Source organism: Mya arenaria, chromosome 14 (genome assembly GCF_026914265.1).
Source record: "Mya arenaria isolate MELC-2E11 chromosome 14, ASM2691426v1".
Taxonomy (NCBI): Eukaryota; Metazoa; Mollusca; class Bivalvia; order Myida; family Myidae; genus Mya; species Mya arenaria.
In genome coordinates this window covers 6,276,205-6,293,326 of record NC_069135.1, presented here as the reverse complement: position 1 = coordinate 6,293,326, position 17,122 = coordinate 6,276,205, and the positions used below count along the sequence as shown (strand labels likewise).

The 17,122-nt window shown below is 41.0% G+C and overlaps 2 protein-coding genes across 2 annotated transcripts in view; both read right to left on the bottom strand.

The window, feature by feature from the left end:
- Positions 1-12,350, bottom strand: part of LOC128217628 (uncharacterized) — a 57,957-nt gene extending 45,607 nt beyond the window's left edge. The window contains exons 1-12 of the mRNA XM_052924894.1: positions 10,208-12,350; positions 9,855-9,991; positions 9,200-9,380; positions 8,661-8,741; positions 7,047-7,246; positions 4,507-5,117; positions 4,090-4,279; positions 3,024-3,780; positions 2,228-2,539; positions 1,703-1,966; positions 1,211-1,390; positions 330-471 (exon numbers count right to left, since the gene is read on the bottom strand). Of these exons, the coding sequence (XP_052780854.1) occupies positions 330-471; positions 1,211-1,390; positions 1,703-1,966; positions 2,228-2,539; positions 3,024-3,780; positions 4,090-4,279; positions 4,507-5,117; positions 7,047-7,246; positions 8,661-8,741; positions 9,200-9,380; positions 9,855-9,991; positions 10,208-12,212 (5,060 nt within the window). The 5' untranslated portion in view covers positions 12,213-12,350. The remainder of the gene's footprint in view (positions 1-329; positions 472-1,210; positions 1,391-1,702; positions 1,967-2,227; positions 2,540-3,023; positions 3,781-4,089; positions 4,280-4,506; positions 5,118-7,046; positions 7,247-8,660; positions 8,742-9,199; positions 9,381-9,854; positions 9,992-10,207) is intronic.
- The window catches only part of LOC128217484 (uncharacterized), an 82,688-nt gene continuing 77,783 nt past the window's right edge, over positions 12,218-17,122 (bottom strand). The window contains exons 93-95 of the mRNA XM_052924640.1: positions 16,798-16,929; positions 12,315-16,447; positions 12,218-12,271 (exon numbers count right to left, since the gene is read on the bottom strand). Coding sequence (XP_052780600.1) covers positions 12,218-12,271; positions 12,315-16,447; positions 16,798-16,929 — 4,319 coding nt within the window. The remainder of the gene's footprint in view (positions 12,272-12,314; positions 16,448-16,797; positions 16,930-17,122) is intronic.

The following is a 17,122-nucleotide window of genomic DNA, read 5'->3' as shown; positions in this document are numbered from 1 at the left end:
GTTTTTTAAAAGCCTATACTGCATGGTAAAGAAAAATCCCTGATAAGGTTTGGTCCAGACCAGTCCTATCAACAGTGATCATTTCAACCTTCGACCTCTAACCTTGACCATAACCTTTGATGAACAGACCTTGGTCTTGTGCGCAATATGCCAACTCATCATGGTGAACCTTCATGGCAAGTTTTTTTTAAATCCTTAAATTCATGGTCAAGATAGAGCCCTTAAAAATTCAGCCCGAACAAAAGGACCCACGCCACAAACTTACTGTGACCATGCCAATAAACAAGGCAGTAATGGCTCAAGGATAAAAAGCCCAGGCAAATACTTACAAGCATTCAGGTGGGTCAAAAGTGTCCACACATGTTCCCCTGTTGTTACAGTCAGGGTCGCCAGGGCAGTCTGCGTCCTCACAACCAATGTTCTGCCAGCCCTTGTTACATGTGCATGTCGCTGAGGTACTGTCACATCCACCTGGAATAAGGTTGAAATATTGGCTGATTGTCATTAAAGTTATCATTTGGATAAACAAGCCTAAATCCTTACTATTGTGATTGTCTTGTTTAAAGTGACACTCTTATTCAAAGTTAATACATTCACATGTATAACAAACATAAATTTTGAGTGATAAACCTTTAACTTCTAACTAAATAATGCATTTATCGAAAAAATTTAATTACTGATAGGAAGTTTATAACCGTGTATTTAATACCTGAAAACGCAAAAATATTAAATGATTGGTGAATGCTAAAAGATTTACTGTGATCCACTATTGTCTCATAAGGTTGAAATACCATGTTTTCTGCACCTTTTTTTCAAATTAAATACGGTATCTTTCATAAGAACCATTGTTTTTGACATTTAATCCTTTTTTGCAAATTAAAACAACTGTATTAAATATGATAAATCTTATTTGGGATTAATAGTGCATCTTTAAATACTCTGGAGTGTAAAATCAGACTTTTGAACAAGCCAATCATCCACAATCTATCAGTACTGAGTAATGCTAACTTTGATCATACGACCAATAATTCAGAGTAATGTTTACTTTTTGAGCCCAATAAAATGTTGGATAATCAGATTCCCCTTTTGATTTCTATTGGCATGCTGCCCTGGCATTATTAATATTTGCAACTTAAACTTTCTTCTGTAGCTTCATTGAAATATTACCTCTTCTAGTGTCAATTCATCACAATGTAAACTTCCCACATACCTCTTCCACTGCAGTCTGTGTTGTTAAGTCCAGGACAGCCAGGTATGTTACACACCTCTCCCTTCCAGCCCAGCTCGTACGTACACACACACATGTTAGTTCCTGGATCGATACTGCCATGTTCCGAGCACTCAGAGTCACATCCCACACCTGTCCATCCGGAGTCACACTCACAGATACCTGAAAGGAAAACACATGTGAATAACTATAGGAATTACTATACATATAAATATATATTTGGTTCTTTTTTTCAAGTAGCAAATACTGAGCATTTCAAACATTATTATGAATATCGCTGAAATTTCACCTTTTTTCCAAAATTAGTTTCAACAATTATTGTTTAATAAGCACTATTTACATGTAATCATTTTTTCATATAAGCCAGAATATCCTTGTACATGAAAATTTGAATCTCAAATCAATATTTAAATGCTATGGATATTTTATCAAAACCTGTATTTCAAAGTTATATCACATTTGGTATTAGCTCACCACTGTCCATTGGTGTCTGAGTTCCATGCAGACAAGGGTCATTACAGGCTTCACCCATCCAGTTGGCGTCACAAGACACACACTTCGGTGGGCTCGTAGACTCATCACACGTGCCACGCTCATAACAATTGGTTGGCCCGGGGCAGTCGGCAATGTGGCAGGCAACACCATCCCATCCAGCATCACACTCACACTGCATTCGCTCAGAGTCACAGTTGCCTCTATTGCTGCATTGAACATTGGTCACTGGGTGTCTTGGACAGCCTGTGGTCAAGGGTTGAATGGTTTTTTAACATGATAAGTGATCAACAGAATTATATCGAAAGAACCATCAATTTTAAATTTCAAAGTTATCAATTAAAAATGATACCATCTTATGCAACACTGTTTAATCTTTCAATTTTTACTACATATATTCACTGTCACACTTAAAGACTAACACAGCAATTGTATTTTCAATAATAATTTATAAATAGCAATTATTATATAAATATTAAATTAAATGCAGAAAAAAGGTAAAAATACCTCGAATTTCACAGTAAGTTCCATCCCAGCCAACAAGCGGATCACAGAAGCATTCTCCAGAGCCATTTGGAGCACAGATCCCATTTCCAGAGCACTCTATGTTACATCCAGCCCCGTGGAAACAGGTCTGAGAGCAATTACAGAATGTCCCATTCTCATTGGGCGTTCCATAAACGCAGGGGTCATTGCAAGCGGGACCCATCCATTCACTATCACAGTTGGTACATTTAGGTGGGTCGTAGTTGATGTTACAGTGTCCTTGGTCATTGCAGTTGGGTTCCCCTGGACAGTCTGGGGTACCACAGTCGTCACCTGCAGGAAATCAATTAGGTTTACAGGTTAGTTAACATCAATAAATATATTAGTTACTTTGCATGCAAAAAAACCTCAAGTTCTTAAATAACTCTAGAAACAGCAACTTTATACAAGAAGGTATTAGAAAGTAACCATTTTAAGTAACTTGAATTTATCTCTTGAATTTATCTAGTGTGTATCTTTTAATCAACTGAGGTGAGCAACAAGGAATTGCTAAATTGAAGCTTTATAAAAATTTGAGCAAATATCTTATCATTCACAGTTTCTTTTTTTCAACTGGTCTATTATTGTCCAGTTCATATCATTTTCCATAAAGACAAGTATCACAAGGGGGCGCCTTATTTTTTTTATTTTGTGAAGCTATTTTAGAAATAAATTTATGGTATTTAACATGAATATAAATAAGGAAAATGAAATATGTGCCTTTTATTATGGCAATTTGCTTCAATATATGTTTAACTGATAATACGTTAACACTTGCCTTCCCAGCCAATTCTGCAGAAGCAGGTGCTTGTTCCAGAGTTGCATTCTCCATGTCCATTACAGCTGAGGTCTGGCCCCGGGCATCCTTTTCTGGTGCACTTGAAGTCTCCCCAGTTGTTGTCACATGTACATGTTCCTGTACCGGAATCACATGACCCATGGTTGTTGCATTCAGACTCACATTGCACTCCAAGGTGGCAGGCATCACAGACACACTGGTTAGCTGAGCATGAACCAAACCCGCTACATTCAATGGAGCAATTTGGGCCGGAGAAACATGGGTCACAGACACAGAGGCCGCAGGTTGAGCATTCACCATTTCCATTACAGTCAATGTCACGGTGGCATTGGCTAGTACAGTGGGTACCAACATAGCCTGTATTGCACTCACACTGGCCTTTGTCATTGCAGACACCATTTTCTGAGCATGTTGAGATACTATCACACTGGAACTGACAGTCATAGCCAACAAAACCTGCATCACATTCACACAGTAGAGAAGATTCATTGAACAGTCCTCTCCCACTGCACACATTCCCACTCTCTCTATATAGGGTTCCACTATTCCCATTGCGATACCCAGTACCAGGCAAGACTGTTCTCTGATGCAGAAGGAGCTTACTGGTAAAATCGCTCCCCCAGGTTCGTATACTACCCCCTCCTCCTCCCCCGCCCTGGTGGCTACTGTAAGTGCCGCACGAGTCACTGCTGCCTGAACCACCATTAGCTCCCAGTGTGCCCCAGCCATGCATTATCTAGGAAACATTATAAGAATAATGATTTTATTCTGTAAGTAGGAATAACAACTACTTACATGTACATGTATAATGCACTTTAACATATTTCAGACATTTTTCTCAGTTGACCAAGGGGCACATAATTCAAAAAACATTTTAGCTGTGTACTGAACCCATGTACATATATACAGACATAGTCAAAATTGGTAACCAAGTTTGATGCTAATATTTTTAATTAATATTAAGTTATTGTCAAACAATCAAAACCAGAGTGCTATGATAACTTTTTTTTCTTCCTAAAGACACACTAAAACATAAAGGCCCTACCATGCTGTCTAGCCAGATCGAACCCCCTGCTCCACCACCTCCTCCACCTTTACTTGATTCACCATCCATCACAATGTTACCATCTACTGCCGTGAAGGTGTTCACGAGCCGGACAGCTGAACCACCCATTCCACCATGACCGTGAGAACATGTACCACCTCCACTGCCTGACAGAGAAGGCAGGACATTGCTGGAAAGAAAGAAGATAAGTTTTTCAATTGTTTTTCCATTTGTTTTTTTGGTCAATTTCAATGTCATATGTTAAGTTAAATTGCAAAAAAGACTTTCATTGCACATTGTTGAGATCATAACTTGCCCTAGACAGAAAAATATAATTTTTAACCAGATGGCCAAACATGTTGCATGGATTGATTAATGAATTTGGTTATTTTGCTGAACATTTAAATATGTCCTCACCTGTCATATGCCAATCCACCTGCACAGCTGCCACAGCCAGAACACTGGCCCCCTGCTCCACCATGTCCACCTCCTGAGCCACAACCGCTGGTACATCCATTCCCGGGGCCATCATTGGTAATGTAGCCCCGCCCCATCCCATCAAGCAAGGACTGCTTTTCAATCTCAAGGACTCTGCTGATCACTGTGCAGGAACTGTTAATGTAGCCATGGGACAGGCCTTCCATGTGTAGTGTGTCCAAAAATATGGTTAGTCCTTCACTGACATTGTAGGTTGTATCAGAGAATGTGAATTCCCCTTCACTTAGGGCTGTAAATGTGGAAAAGTAGTATTCGCCAGCATGTTCAACTCCATCTGTGCATTTTGATTGTCCTGTTGCCATTAGTTTTGTATTACCTCGGCTGTACCAGTGTTCTACACCTATAATGTTACCCACGCTTGTCACTGTCTGTTCAGCAGTAACTGTTGCTGGGAAGCTTACATTGCCATCAATGTAGAGAGAAGATTGGACATAAGTGCGGGTAAACTTCTGGGCGAGTTCCATGGTGATTCCAGTGTCTATGTACACTGTTCCCATTCCATCTCCTCCAATATGGTCTACTGACAGGTCCTGGAAAATGGAAGAACATGAGAATAATCAATGGAGGAAATCAATGATGATTACAATAATATCATAAGTTATAACTAGTAAGACTCGAAGAAAAATGGGATGGCAACAAGGGTAAAACTAAAAAAATCTTCCAATCATGTACTGGAGTATTCAGAAAACTGTTCATATACCCTGTACGTGGGTAATTGTCATATTGGCCATTTCCATCTCTGTTTTTCATCCTTAAATAAGTGTTGATTAATGTGCTATATCAGAAATTTTAATAAAAAGAAAAACAAAATGTGGTTTCATTCATTTAATTTTTGGTTTGCACTTTTCATTTCATTTTATATTAACTTATCACACTACAAATAAAGTTCATCTGAAATAATAAAAAATATGAAAAAATTAGGACGTCATGAAATCAACATTAAAACAACACTCACTGATATTAAAGTGATCAAAAAAACAGAAGCTTTCGTCTGAAAAGAAACGGTTACCGGTATCTTATGCTAGGGCTGTTGGAGTTGTTTCGGATTCATGTTTCAATCGCATATGGTTGAGCATGCTTGTAGTGCCAACATTTTTGGTTAACTCTTCACCAGGCATACTTTTTTTTACATGTCTTGCCATAGGCTGCTCGTTTGAAGAAAAATATTGACTTGACTCTATGAAGACTATTTAAAAGTGAAATTTCTCCATACTGAATCTAGATAATTCTCCATTAAAGACATTCACCAATCAACAGTGATGATCTTTGCAAAACTACGCCCATCAACCAATCAATTTTGTTCATTATTTAAGCTTCAATGTGTATTATTTGTTAACAGTCGAAGCCACGAGTGAAAATGTAGTTTTTTTATGATCACGAGTGAAATTAAATACGATCTTACACTGAAATAAACAAATTTTCTGTTTCTTTTATGCTTATTTTCGGAGTTTTATTTGTTTTTTATTTATTTCTGAATTACCCCCTTTTTTGAAAAGGGTGGGCTTTACGGCGCTACCCGTGGGGCGCCCCTCATACATAATTATTATTTAACATTTGAACGATGCTATAAAATTTTATTTATGTTCGAACAGTTGTTTTTGTCTGTAATTTGTTTGGAATGAAAGCAAATGTTCGAACATTCAGCTTCAAAGATCAGTAAAATGTTTGATAAACGGGATAACCGGTAATAAACGGTTAGTTGTTATTTTCCAATTATATATTTATTTAAATTTATAAAATATTTCTTTATTTTTTTAAACATTTTTTGACATAATTTACTGAAGTCCAGTGTTCTGTTTTGACCAAGGCAAGTACATGTAACAACAAAGGATTTTAAAAGTAGTTCTGAAAATTGATATTTTCACTCCTTATTTTGCAGTGAAAATATCAAATTGATATTTTCACTGTTGTTATTTCACTGTTAAAACCCCATATTTCATCGTAAAGCATGAAAGAAATAACGCTATTAAAACTTTGCTAATTGACATTATTGCTAACTGAAAATTATGGCTCTTAGTTGACAGTTTGTATAATCTCACAATTACTGTCATTTATTTTAATTGGGTCAATAATGTACCTAGCACAGATAAGATGGCCAATATATTGTGACTTGTTGGCAATGCCCTGTACATCGTCTATATGTTGTCTCAGTATATCATGCTATAAAGGAAATTTAAAATAGTACTGCTTTTAGGGGGGTTTCTTTATCCATTAATTTGAGTTTATTAGCAAATTAGTTATTAAGTAAATTAGTATTCGAATACTCGGGCACTCATTGCCATCCCTAGTTTTTTTATTGTTGTTTCTTGTCAAATATATTACATGTTATTTGAAAAATTCTGGCAAGGTAAGCATTAAAAAAAAAGATGCTCTTTACTGCAATGTAATTTTTCTCTTTTAAACTAATGCATGAATATTTAAAAATTCTAACAGTCACATTACTGTTTTGCAAGCAATACCTGTGTTGGATGTATGCAAGCATCTCGCAGGGGATGCATATAGGTCACATCTTGTACATCCACATATACCGCATGTTTCTCACACCCCCAGGCCTGGTTTCTGTGGTCAGCCCAAAGGTGAGTGGTCACATCACTGCCCACTGTATTTACCAGCCACACTGTTCCTGGTGAACCATGGTAACCATCATGGGAATGACCACCTGGTATAATGAAAATTAATATTATGGTATATCATCTGGTTCAGGTGAGAGGTCAAATTATTACCTACTGTAGTGACCAGCCACTGTCCCTGGTGACCCATGGTAATCATCATGGTAGTGACCACATGGTTTACGGTAATGAAAATATAGAATAAAATGATCTGGTTTTTGTGGTCAGCCCAGAGGTGAATGGTCAAATCACTACCCACTGTACTGACCAGCCATATTGTCCCTAGTGACCCATGGTAGCTATCATAGGAGTGCCCATCGGAAATATAGAACATAATCATCTGGTCCCAATTTCTTGAAACTTCTTAAGAATAACAGGCTTAAGTTGCTTATTTCAATTACATATAAAAAATACTTAGATTAGATTTTGGTTTATTGTGATTTTCATCAAGATAGTTCCTGTCTTAAGTATAAAAACACTCAAAGAAGTAGATATTTAGAAATTTATTGAATATCAAAAATAGTGAGCTTAGCTTAATCCTGTTATCATGGACTTATGAGGAAGATTGACAGTTTTGACATTTTTAAATTTTACGCTCAGAATGAGCTGATTTTGGCATCAATGCCTTGAATTTATTCATAATAGATAACTCACAAAATAACATATATATCATCTACTGGTCACCCCCCAATCTAAATGTCAAGTTTGAGGGCCATGGGTGCAAGCATTGTTGATTATCAAACTGACAAGCTTTTTGCGTTCTAGGTCACTGTGACCCAATGAGCCCTAAAATCTATAGTTGTCATCTTCTGGTCAGGCTCAACCTCCAAGTCAAGTTTGAGGGCAATGGGTACAGGCATTGTAGAGTTATCACTGAAACAACCTTTTGCATTGAGGGTCACCTAACCCTGACCTTTGACCCAATGACCCCTAAAATCAACATGGGTCATCTACTTGTCAGGCCTAGCCTCCATGTCAAGTTTGAAAGGTCCAGGCATTGTTGAGTTATCACTTGGACAAGCTTTGACAACCTTTTTGCTGTGACCTTGACCTGATGACCCCTAAAATCAATAGGGGTCATCTACTGGTCAGGCCCAACCTTCATGTCAAGTCTGATGACCATAGGTCCAGGAATTGTCGAGTTATCACTTGGACAAGCTTTGGTTTACCAACGAACGTACTGGCCGACGGACCAACCGACAGACATGTGCGAATAAATATACCCCCTCTTCTCCAAAGGGGGGCATAACAAAGGAATTTGGCTTAATAAAATAAGCTAATTATGCTTATCATGCTTAAGATCATTTGAGAAATTGGGGCCCGGTCACACATAAACAAAATCAATGAAATAAATAATAAATCTACATCAAGATGTTTTAACAAAAGCATGAGTTTTTGTGTCATTGAATGTTGTTGAGTAACATCCCTCAACATGTTCCACACATAAAATTAAAGATCACTCACCAATGGCTGTGAGAGTTCCCAAAAATCTGTAGTTTTCAGACAAGTTGATGCAAATCCTTCCCCCAGACCCACCTCCGTTACCTGAAAGCATGACAAACAGTTTTGTTACTTAGCCATATCATGCAATTCATTGCTATCATTCATGTCATTCTATTAAAATTTCTATTTTGAGTTATAAGGCACAAAAGGTGGGGAATGATGAAATTTTTATTTTCTGAAACAAGACATTTAAAAAATGGACATTGACAGTGTAACACCAGAGTACAGCAAGCAGTTGCCATTGCAGATCCTATTCTCATCTGTGGGGTTTTGGCAACTGATAAAGGGCAATAACTATACTGATATCAAAACTACAGTTATGGGCCCTGATACACATGATGATGGTGTGTATAGCCACTGACAACATGGGTACTAAGTTTCATGTGAATTTTCTAAACATTTTAGTTACGGCAATGGCATCAGACATTGATGCCAAGGCTACGACAATTTTTCCATTAAAAATCAGACAACCTAACAACAAGTGGAAGTGTCAAACATACCAATGATGTTTCCATTGATGTCAGTATAGAAGGTAGCACCACCCCCATGTGCAGTGAATGTACCGCGACCTTGAAGTGCGGTGGCTGTGACCTTGAGAGTGCCGCCACTCCCACCTCCACTTTTGTATGTAGACAGTCCATCCACACCATTGGAAGATATGGTTCCATAGTTTTTAAGGAGCTGAAAATGAAGCAGATACACATGTTAATGCTTGATGGCAATTACTATCAATAAGTATCTTATATCTGTAATATGGTAGCATGAATAATGAATAAAGATTTCACTTAAAGATAATATTACAAAGAAAAAACACTGCTGTCATATAAAATGTACTTTGAGTAAGACACTATAAATCAACAATCCATGTCCCTGTTATATCACAAGCAAGACTTGACACCAGTAAGTGGACATTATTAAGGTTTGACTCAACAAAGTCATACAGGTTCTGGACAGGTTTCTTCCATTAGTACCATTTAGTGCCAAGATTTTATTTTTATTTGTCAGTGATTTTACAGCTTAGTACAGTATCAGTTTATAGAATCCCACAATGCCAGAAAAAAAATGTATGAGGGATCCAGCGGCCCCACCATTTTCCAAATTCCAACAACTATTTATCCAACATAAATCTATAATTAAATATGTATAACGAATCACCTTTCCAGCAACAATGTGTATGTAGGATCCCCCAGCTCCACCATTCTCCCCACCACCTCCACTACCAAACACCTCATCTGAACAGTTTGTCACACCATAGGCTGTACTTCTTGTCCCTCCATGGTAGCTAGGTCCACCTAGTTGGGGGAATGAAACAAGTTTTGATTGCAGTATTAAGCGAGTCAAAAAGTAATAATTAGATGAAAATGATATTTTGGAAAAAAATGTTCAAAAACAACTCCTGTGAAACATGGGAATATATGTTCAAATAAAATATATGCAATTAGAATTAATTCATATGGATAATCTCTGACCAAAAAATTATCCTGTAATTAATAACACAATCATATCACCTGCACTGGCTAGACTGCCACCACTGGCATCGTGAGTGTTGGCAATTCCTTTCCCTGGTCCATCCTGTAGATCATAACCCTCGCCTGTCCCGTCGATCAACCCTCCCTTCTCAACTGTCATAGCGCTTGTCTCAAATGTGGCCTGCTGTGTAGCAGATATCACTGTCCCACCATTGCGGACTGTAAAGGTACCAGCTGCTATTGTTGGATGCTGTGGGTTCATGTCCAGTGTAAAAAGGCCTAGATTATTGACAGAGATTGATGAAAAGTCAACAACTCCTGGGTTTAATGAGGTTTGTAGTGTTCCCATTGTAATTTCATCAACAAGGATTGTACTTGCATTATTGTCAACAACTAGTTCTGCATTGCGTTCAATAATAAGTTCTTCAACTCCAATGAGCACACCTCCAATAATGGCTTTCTCAGTCAACATGACATAGGTTGAGGGCAAAATGAGTTCCCCTTCAGGGTCCACATGGAACCCACATGGTGAGTCCAGGTAAGTATGAGTGGCCTCCACAAAGTTGACCATGACTTGTTGGTGGCTCTGCACTCTTACCATGCCTTTCTTGTTTCCTGTCAGTTCATTGATCTTCACTTGCACCACATTTGCAGTGTCTGGGTGGTAGAAGTGCACATAGCTGTACCCTTCAACCTGGACTTCCTCAAACTCGTAGTAGCTTTTGTTCTCTTCCATAAGCACAGCTGGATTGGTGGTCTGAAGGTCACCATTTTCAATTAACAATTTCCTGTGCTCAGGCATGATCATTGTTTCTCCAAGCCTAGGGTTGTATTTAAGCTCCCTGTACTGAGGCCCTCTAGCAGACTCGTACTTGTAGATGGTACCCGGACCTCCAATTTTTGTGGCATTCCCATCCCCACTTTGACCACCTTTACACATGTAATTGCCAGCAAAGAGATTTGTGCTCTCAATGTGGGCTGCAATTCTGCCTCCACTACCACCATGGCCTGTCCCACTTCCATCTCCACCAGAGGCATCAATTATTCCATTACCTGACATGTTGTAAGCCTTAATTAGGATAGAACCTCCACTTCCTCCTCCACTGTTCCCAATGGCATCTAAGCCATAAGCATCAATGACGCCATCGATGTGGAAAGATTTGCCAATTGTGAACATGACAAATCCTCCCCCTGCTCCACCTGTACTGCCACCCCCACCACTTCCAAGATGGGTTGGGTCAAACAATGAGCCATATGCATCGTCATCTGTTGCCCCTCCGCCCACACCACCATAACTTCCTCCGTTCTGACCTGTTCCTGCCCCCTCACCCATCATTGCTGGGTGACCTCGCCCTTCTAGGCTGAACTTTCCAGTGGATTCAATGTCAACATCACCTGCATCAACAAAGCCATGGTTCATATAAATGATGCCTCCATATTTTACCTCCAAGAATGCAGCACTCACAGTAAAGTCTGTTTCTATTTTTCTGAACTGAAGGACACCATCTCTCATGACATTTATGGTAGGAATTGTGAAATTTCCAGGATCTGTTTTGTCTACATACTCCTCATTTTCTAGCTGGGCTGTCTGAGCAGTGTCTTCAACAACCAGAGTACAGCCATCCTGAATGTACATGTGATGCATGCCTGTGAGCAGGCCTCCAAGAGTTGTGTTGATTCCCTGCATGTGGACTTCAGTTGGAAACACAACCTCTGAGCCATTGTCAATGATGTAGCTTACTGGAGCCTCTGTTCTGTTGGATACAGATTCCACATATTCCACATAGATGAGCTGGTTAATTCTGATGTGGACCTGACCTGAGCGATCGCCGAGGAAAAAGTGAATTATGACTGTTATCTGAGAAGCATCAGCAGGGTGGTAGAATAGTACTCTAGTTTTGCCATCAACCTGGGTTTCATTGAATTCATACAAGTGTGTGTTTTCTTCCATTATCATTGTTGCTACGGGTGAAGCTACTCCTTTGTTGTCCATGTGAATGTATCTGTGATCCACCTCAAAGTATTTGATGCTAGATGCTTCCATGTATTTCACAATCCTGTACTCCAGTGGCCTCTGATTATTCTTGACAAAGGTTGTACCAGCTGCAGCAGCATGGTTCTCATAGGTTGCCACAGATCCACCTACTCCTCCATTGTTAACAAATGTTCCCCCGAAGGAGTATCTCCATTCACAGTGGATGGCTGCCCTACCCCCAGCTCCTCCACCCCCTGTGCCTGTCCCAGCCCCTCCAGCTGTGTCAATCACACCATGGCCTGTGAAGTTCATGGATTCTATCAATACTGAGCCACCACTGCCTCCTCCCGTGTTGGTCCCTTGCCCATCTTCTCCTTGCAAAGCCAGTAATCCATGCAGTTCAAAGTAGTGACTTGTAATCCAGTGTAAAACACCACCTCCTGCACCTCCGACACCACCGCCATTTCCACCTCCACTTCCAAACTCATGCGGGGAAAAAATGCTTCCATATGGCTCAGTTGCATTTAAAGGGTCAGGTCCTCCGCCATATCCACCATGTGCAGCACCATAGCCTTCTCCATTCACAGAGAACCCAGCACCAGGGCCGAGTTCTGCTTTGTGACCATGTCCATCAAGGTGGAACTCTCCTTCACTCTCAATCCAGGAATAGGTGCTGTTAATTGTGGCCTTGTTCATGTACAGGTTCCCTTGATATTTCACCCTTATTTCGCTGGTTTCAACTTTCAGCTCGTTTGCGACATCCAAGAATCCTGCAGTGCCTCTTCTTTTCATATGGAGCTCATTCCAGATGAAGTGACCAGCAACAGTTTCCCTGTAGTATGCACCATTTTCAAGCAGAGCAGTTTTACCAGTACTCTTGAATTCTGCTACACTGCTGTCTTCAATGTACATATTGTGCACCCCTGTGACAAGTCCAGCAAATGTACTGTTTGTGCCATGAATGTGAACCTCAGACGGGAAAACCACTTCAGCCCCATCATCAATGATATAGCTCACTGGTGCCTCTGTGATGTTGCTTACAGACTCAATGAATTCTACCCATACTCTCTGTCTATCTCTGATATGAAGCTGTCCTGTTTTGTCTCCAATGAAACTGTGGGCAATCACTTCTACAAGAGCAACACCATCTGGATGGTAAATCCACACATAGGAAGATCCTGTTATCTCCATTTCATCAAACTCATAGAGCTCTCTTGGTGGATCTTGAATAAGAGTCGGTGCTGGGCTGTACTTGAGTCTATTATCAGTGTGAATCATGTGGTGATCCACATCAAAGAAGGTTGAGTTGGTCACTGGGTCATACTTGGTTTCTCTGTACTGCAGAGCCCGCTTGTTCTCTTCCTTGAATGTTGTACCTGATGCTCCAGCATGGGAGTTGGTGACTGTGCTGCTGTGGCCATCTCCACCATAGTTATGGTATTCTCCTCCATAGGAGTAGCGGAACCTGCAGTTGACTGAAACTCTTCCACCAGACCCTCCACCACCATAACCAGCACCATCACCACCAGGCACAGCAATCACACCATGTCCTGTGATATTGGTGGAATACAAGAGCACACTTCCGCCACTTCCACCACCTGCATTGCCACCTTTGCCATCAGAGCCAGCTAGTGTCAACAGGCCATTCATTTCAATGAGGTCTCCATTGTACCACTCCAGGTAGCCTCCTCCAGAACCACCTATTCCATTGCTGTTACCACCACCGCTCCCTGCCTCCTCAGGTTTGTAGATGGTGTTATAGGGAACTCCTCCGTATGATGGCCCTGGTCCTCCTCCGTATCCGCCATGACCTGCCCCTGTGCCGGTTAGTATAGAGTCTGTTATTGTAGAACCTGCCCCAGGGCCTGTCTCTGGTCCATACCCTACTCCATCCATGTTAAGTTGTCCTTGACTTTCAATGTGAGCATAGGATGAGTCAATTCTGACGAAGTTCATTAACAGCAGTGCTAGGTACTTGACATAAAATTCATTGACTGTTACAACACATAGGCCAGTCACATCCCTGAATTCTGCCTGGGCACCAGCCATGATGCGTAGAAATGCAAAAGAGAAATTACCAGGAGTGGTAACCATGGTGTATTGCCTGTTCTCCATCAGAGCAGTGGTAGCTGTTGATAGGAAGAGAACTGAGCCCTGTCGAATCAACATGTCTTCTACTCCTGTTATCTGACCTGCAAGCACTGTCCTGGACCCTCGCAGGTTTGTTGTTGTTGGAAAGAAAGCCTCAGCACCGTCATCAATTCTAAAGCTGCAAGGAGCAATGGTCTCGTTGGACACAGATTCAATGACTTCAACATACAGTCTCTGGCTGTCTCTGATTCTGAATACCCCAGTTCTGTCTCCCAGAAAGATATGAATTTGCACTTCCACGGTCCAGGATCCCAGGCCAGGGGTGGTGCCTGTGGGGTATTCTATCATCAGATTGGAGTGACCCTCAAGCATGGCTTCATCAAATTCATACTCTGTTTGTTCGTCTTCAAACAGCATGGTGTAGAGCCATGGTTCTGCATGGCCGACATACAAATGTTTGTCAATATCGTCATTGTTAACCTCCAGTCTTCTGTGTGTTGCCGTGTTTTTGTCACCAGTAACAGGGTCATACTTAATGTCTGCATACTGCGGGCCTCTTTCATTTTCCTGAATGTATGCGGTCCCAGCAGCTCCTGATGGATACAGTCCATGACCATGTCCACCAACAACATTCAGGCGACCAATGTAAGTGTTCTTGAAGTTAACATGGCCAGATATTCTCCCTCCTGAGCCCCCTCCACCATTTCCAATGCCATCCCCACCATGACAATCAACATGACCCCAGCCTGTAAAGTTTGTAGTCTCTATGAAGATTCCACCTCCACTCCCTCCACCAGCATTTCCACTTTGGCCTGCCTCACCCTCTAGTGTGACTTCTCCATCAATCCAAAGAACCTCTCCCACGATCAAGTTTAGATGACCTCCTCCTCGCCCAGCAAGACCATCCCCATTACCCCCACCACTACCAGGGTGTGTTGACTTGTACACCGAGTCATAGGGGGTCCCACCTGTTAGGGGCCTTGGTGCCCCTCCATGTCCCCCATGGGCCCCTCCAAATCCAAAAGTACCATTTGATCCGCCAGCACCTGGCCCAGTTTCTTCAGCATGGCCCATAAAGTCAACATTCAGGATACCCAAGCTTTCAATTATGGCATTAGCTGAGTTTATTGTACCTTTGTTCATCCACATGAGACCTTCATATTTGACACTCAGTTTCACAAGGTCAAGGACAAGGTCATTTCCTGGTTTCTCGGTGAATGTTGCCTCTGAGCCTCTTTGGATTGTCAGATGACTAAGGCTGATGTTTCCAGGTGCAGTCAGATCTACATACTGGCCTGCTTCAATCTGAGCCGTTTGGGCTGTGGAGGAGAAGACAACATTGGCTCCCTCAGCGACTGTAAGGTTCTGGACCATTGTCAATAGGCCGTTCATGTCACTTCTTGTACCAAGGAGGATTGTGGTCGACGGAAGAATGATCTCAGCTCCGTAGTCTATCTTGTAGCTTACAGGAGCGACCGTGTAGCCACTTGTTGACTCAACATACTCAGAGTACACTTTCTGATTTCCCTGAAGATACATGAGCCCGGTCCGGTCACCATTAAATATGTGGACTATAAGTATAGAATCATGCCCTTCAATCAAGAGCACTGCATGATTGTTTGCCTCCAGTTCATCAAATTCAAACTCATATGGTGTTGATCCTGAGTCACTCATCACCATTGTGCCGAGGACCTTGTTCCTATTATCGTTGTCAATGACGAGCTTCACAAAACCATCAACATAGACAATCTGGCCATCAATTTCAATTGTTTCTTTTTTCTCAAGCCCTATGGAGTTGGAATCAGTGGTGTAGACGGTACCGCCTGCTCCATTCTTAGTCTCATCAGAATCCCATGCATCTCTTCCAGCAAATCCTCCATAACTGATAAAATCCCCGGAGTATTCCTTAAACCACTGAACATGCACCGCAATTCTCCCTCCTGCACCACCATACCCATAACCGAACCCGTTCCCGCCAGTGGATTCTATTAAGCCATGTCCAGAAAAGTTCTGAGTGACAACGTACACACTGCCACCACTGCCTCCTCCACTGTTGGAGCCCAAGGCATTGCCACCCACAGTGTAGATGTTACCGTCTAGATGAAGCCCTCGAGACACTGTGACGTCAATCCTGCCTGCGCCCATCCCGGCCTCACTGCCTCCTCCCTTACTGCCTGTGTGCTGGGGGATCTTAAAGGAGCCATAGGGGCCACCTAAAAAAGAATATTTTAGACTGTAAAATTATCTCAGACTTGTGCTTTCAACATTAAAACAGAACAGTTGAATTTCAACATCAAAATAAGAATGGTTCCATGATTGGTTGTCCAACACTATATAAAGTCAATTTAACACTCCTTATGAGAAATAATTAAACAATTTAGTTCTTTTTCTCTATAAGTTTATTTAGTTTTCTATAAGCTTATTTAGTTTTAACTGGAAGAAACATATATTCCTCAGTAGTTACAGAAAGGTCTTGAACAGGCAATAAGTAACTTTATTAATGCCAGGAAAGTTAGACAGTCAAAATGAACTGAAGTTCCCATTAACTGTGTCAAAGCCATACCTGAGTTGAGCCCAGCATAGTTGGCCCCACCACCATATCCTCCATGACCACCACCCACTCCAGCACTGACATTAGCTTTTCCAATGACATAGTCACCCCAGCCAGAGGACAGGCTACCCTCACCCCCACGGCCTAAAAAAATATGCAAAAATATATTCAAGGATACAGGTTAATTATTTATATGAGAACTGCTTCTCACTTGTATTCAGACAATATATCCTTTCTTACCCCTATGGTCTGTATAATCATAGAAATACAATGCTAACATTTATTTATGTATGAGACCATCATCTTGTAATGGAAACAAAAATGTAACACAAGAATA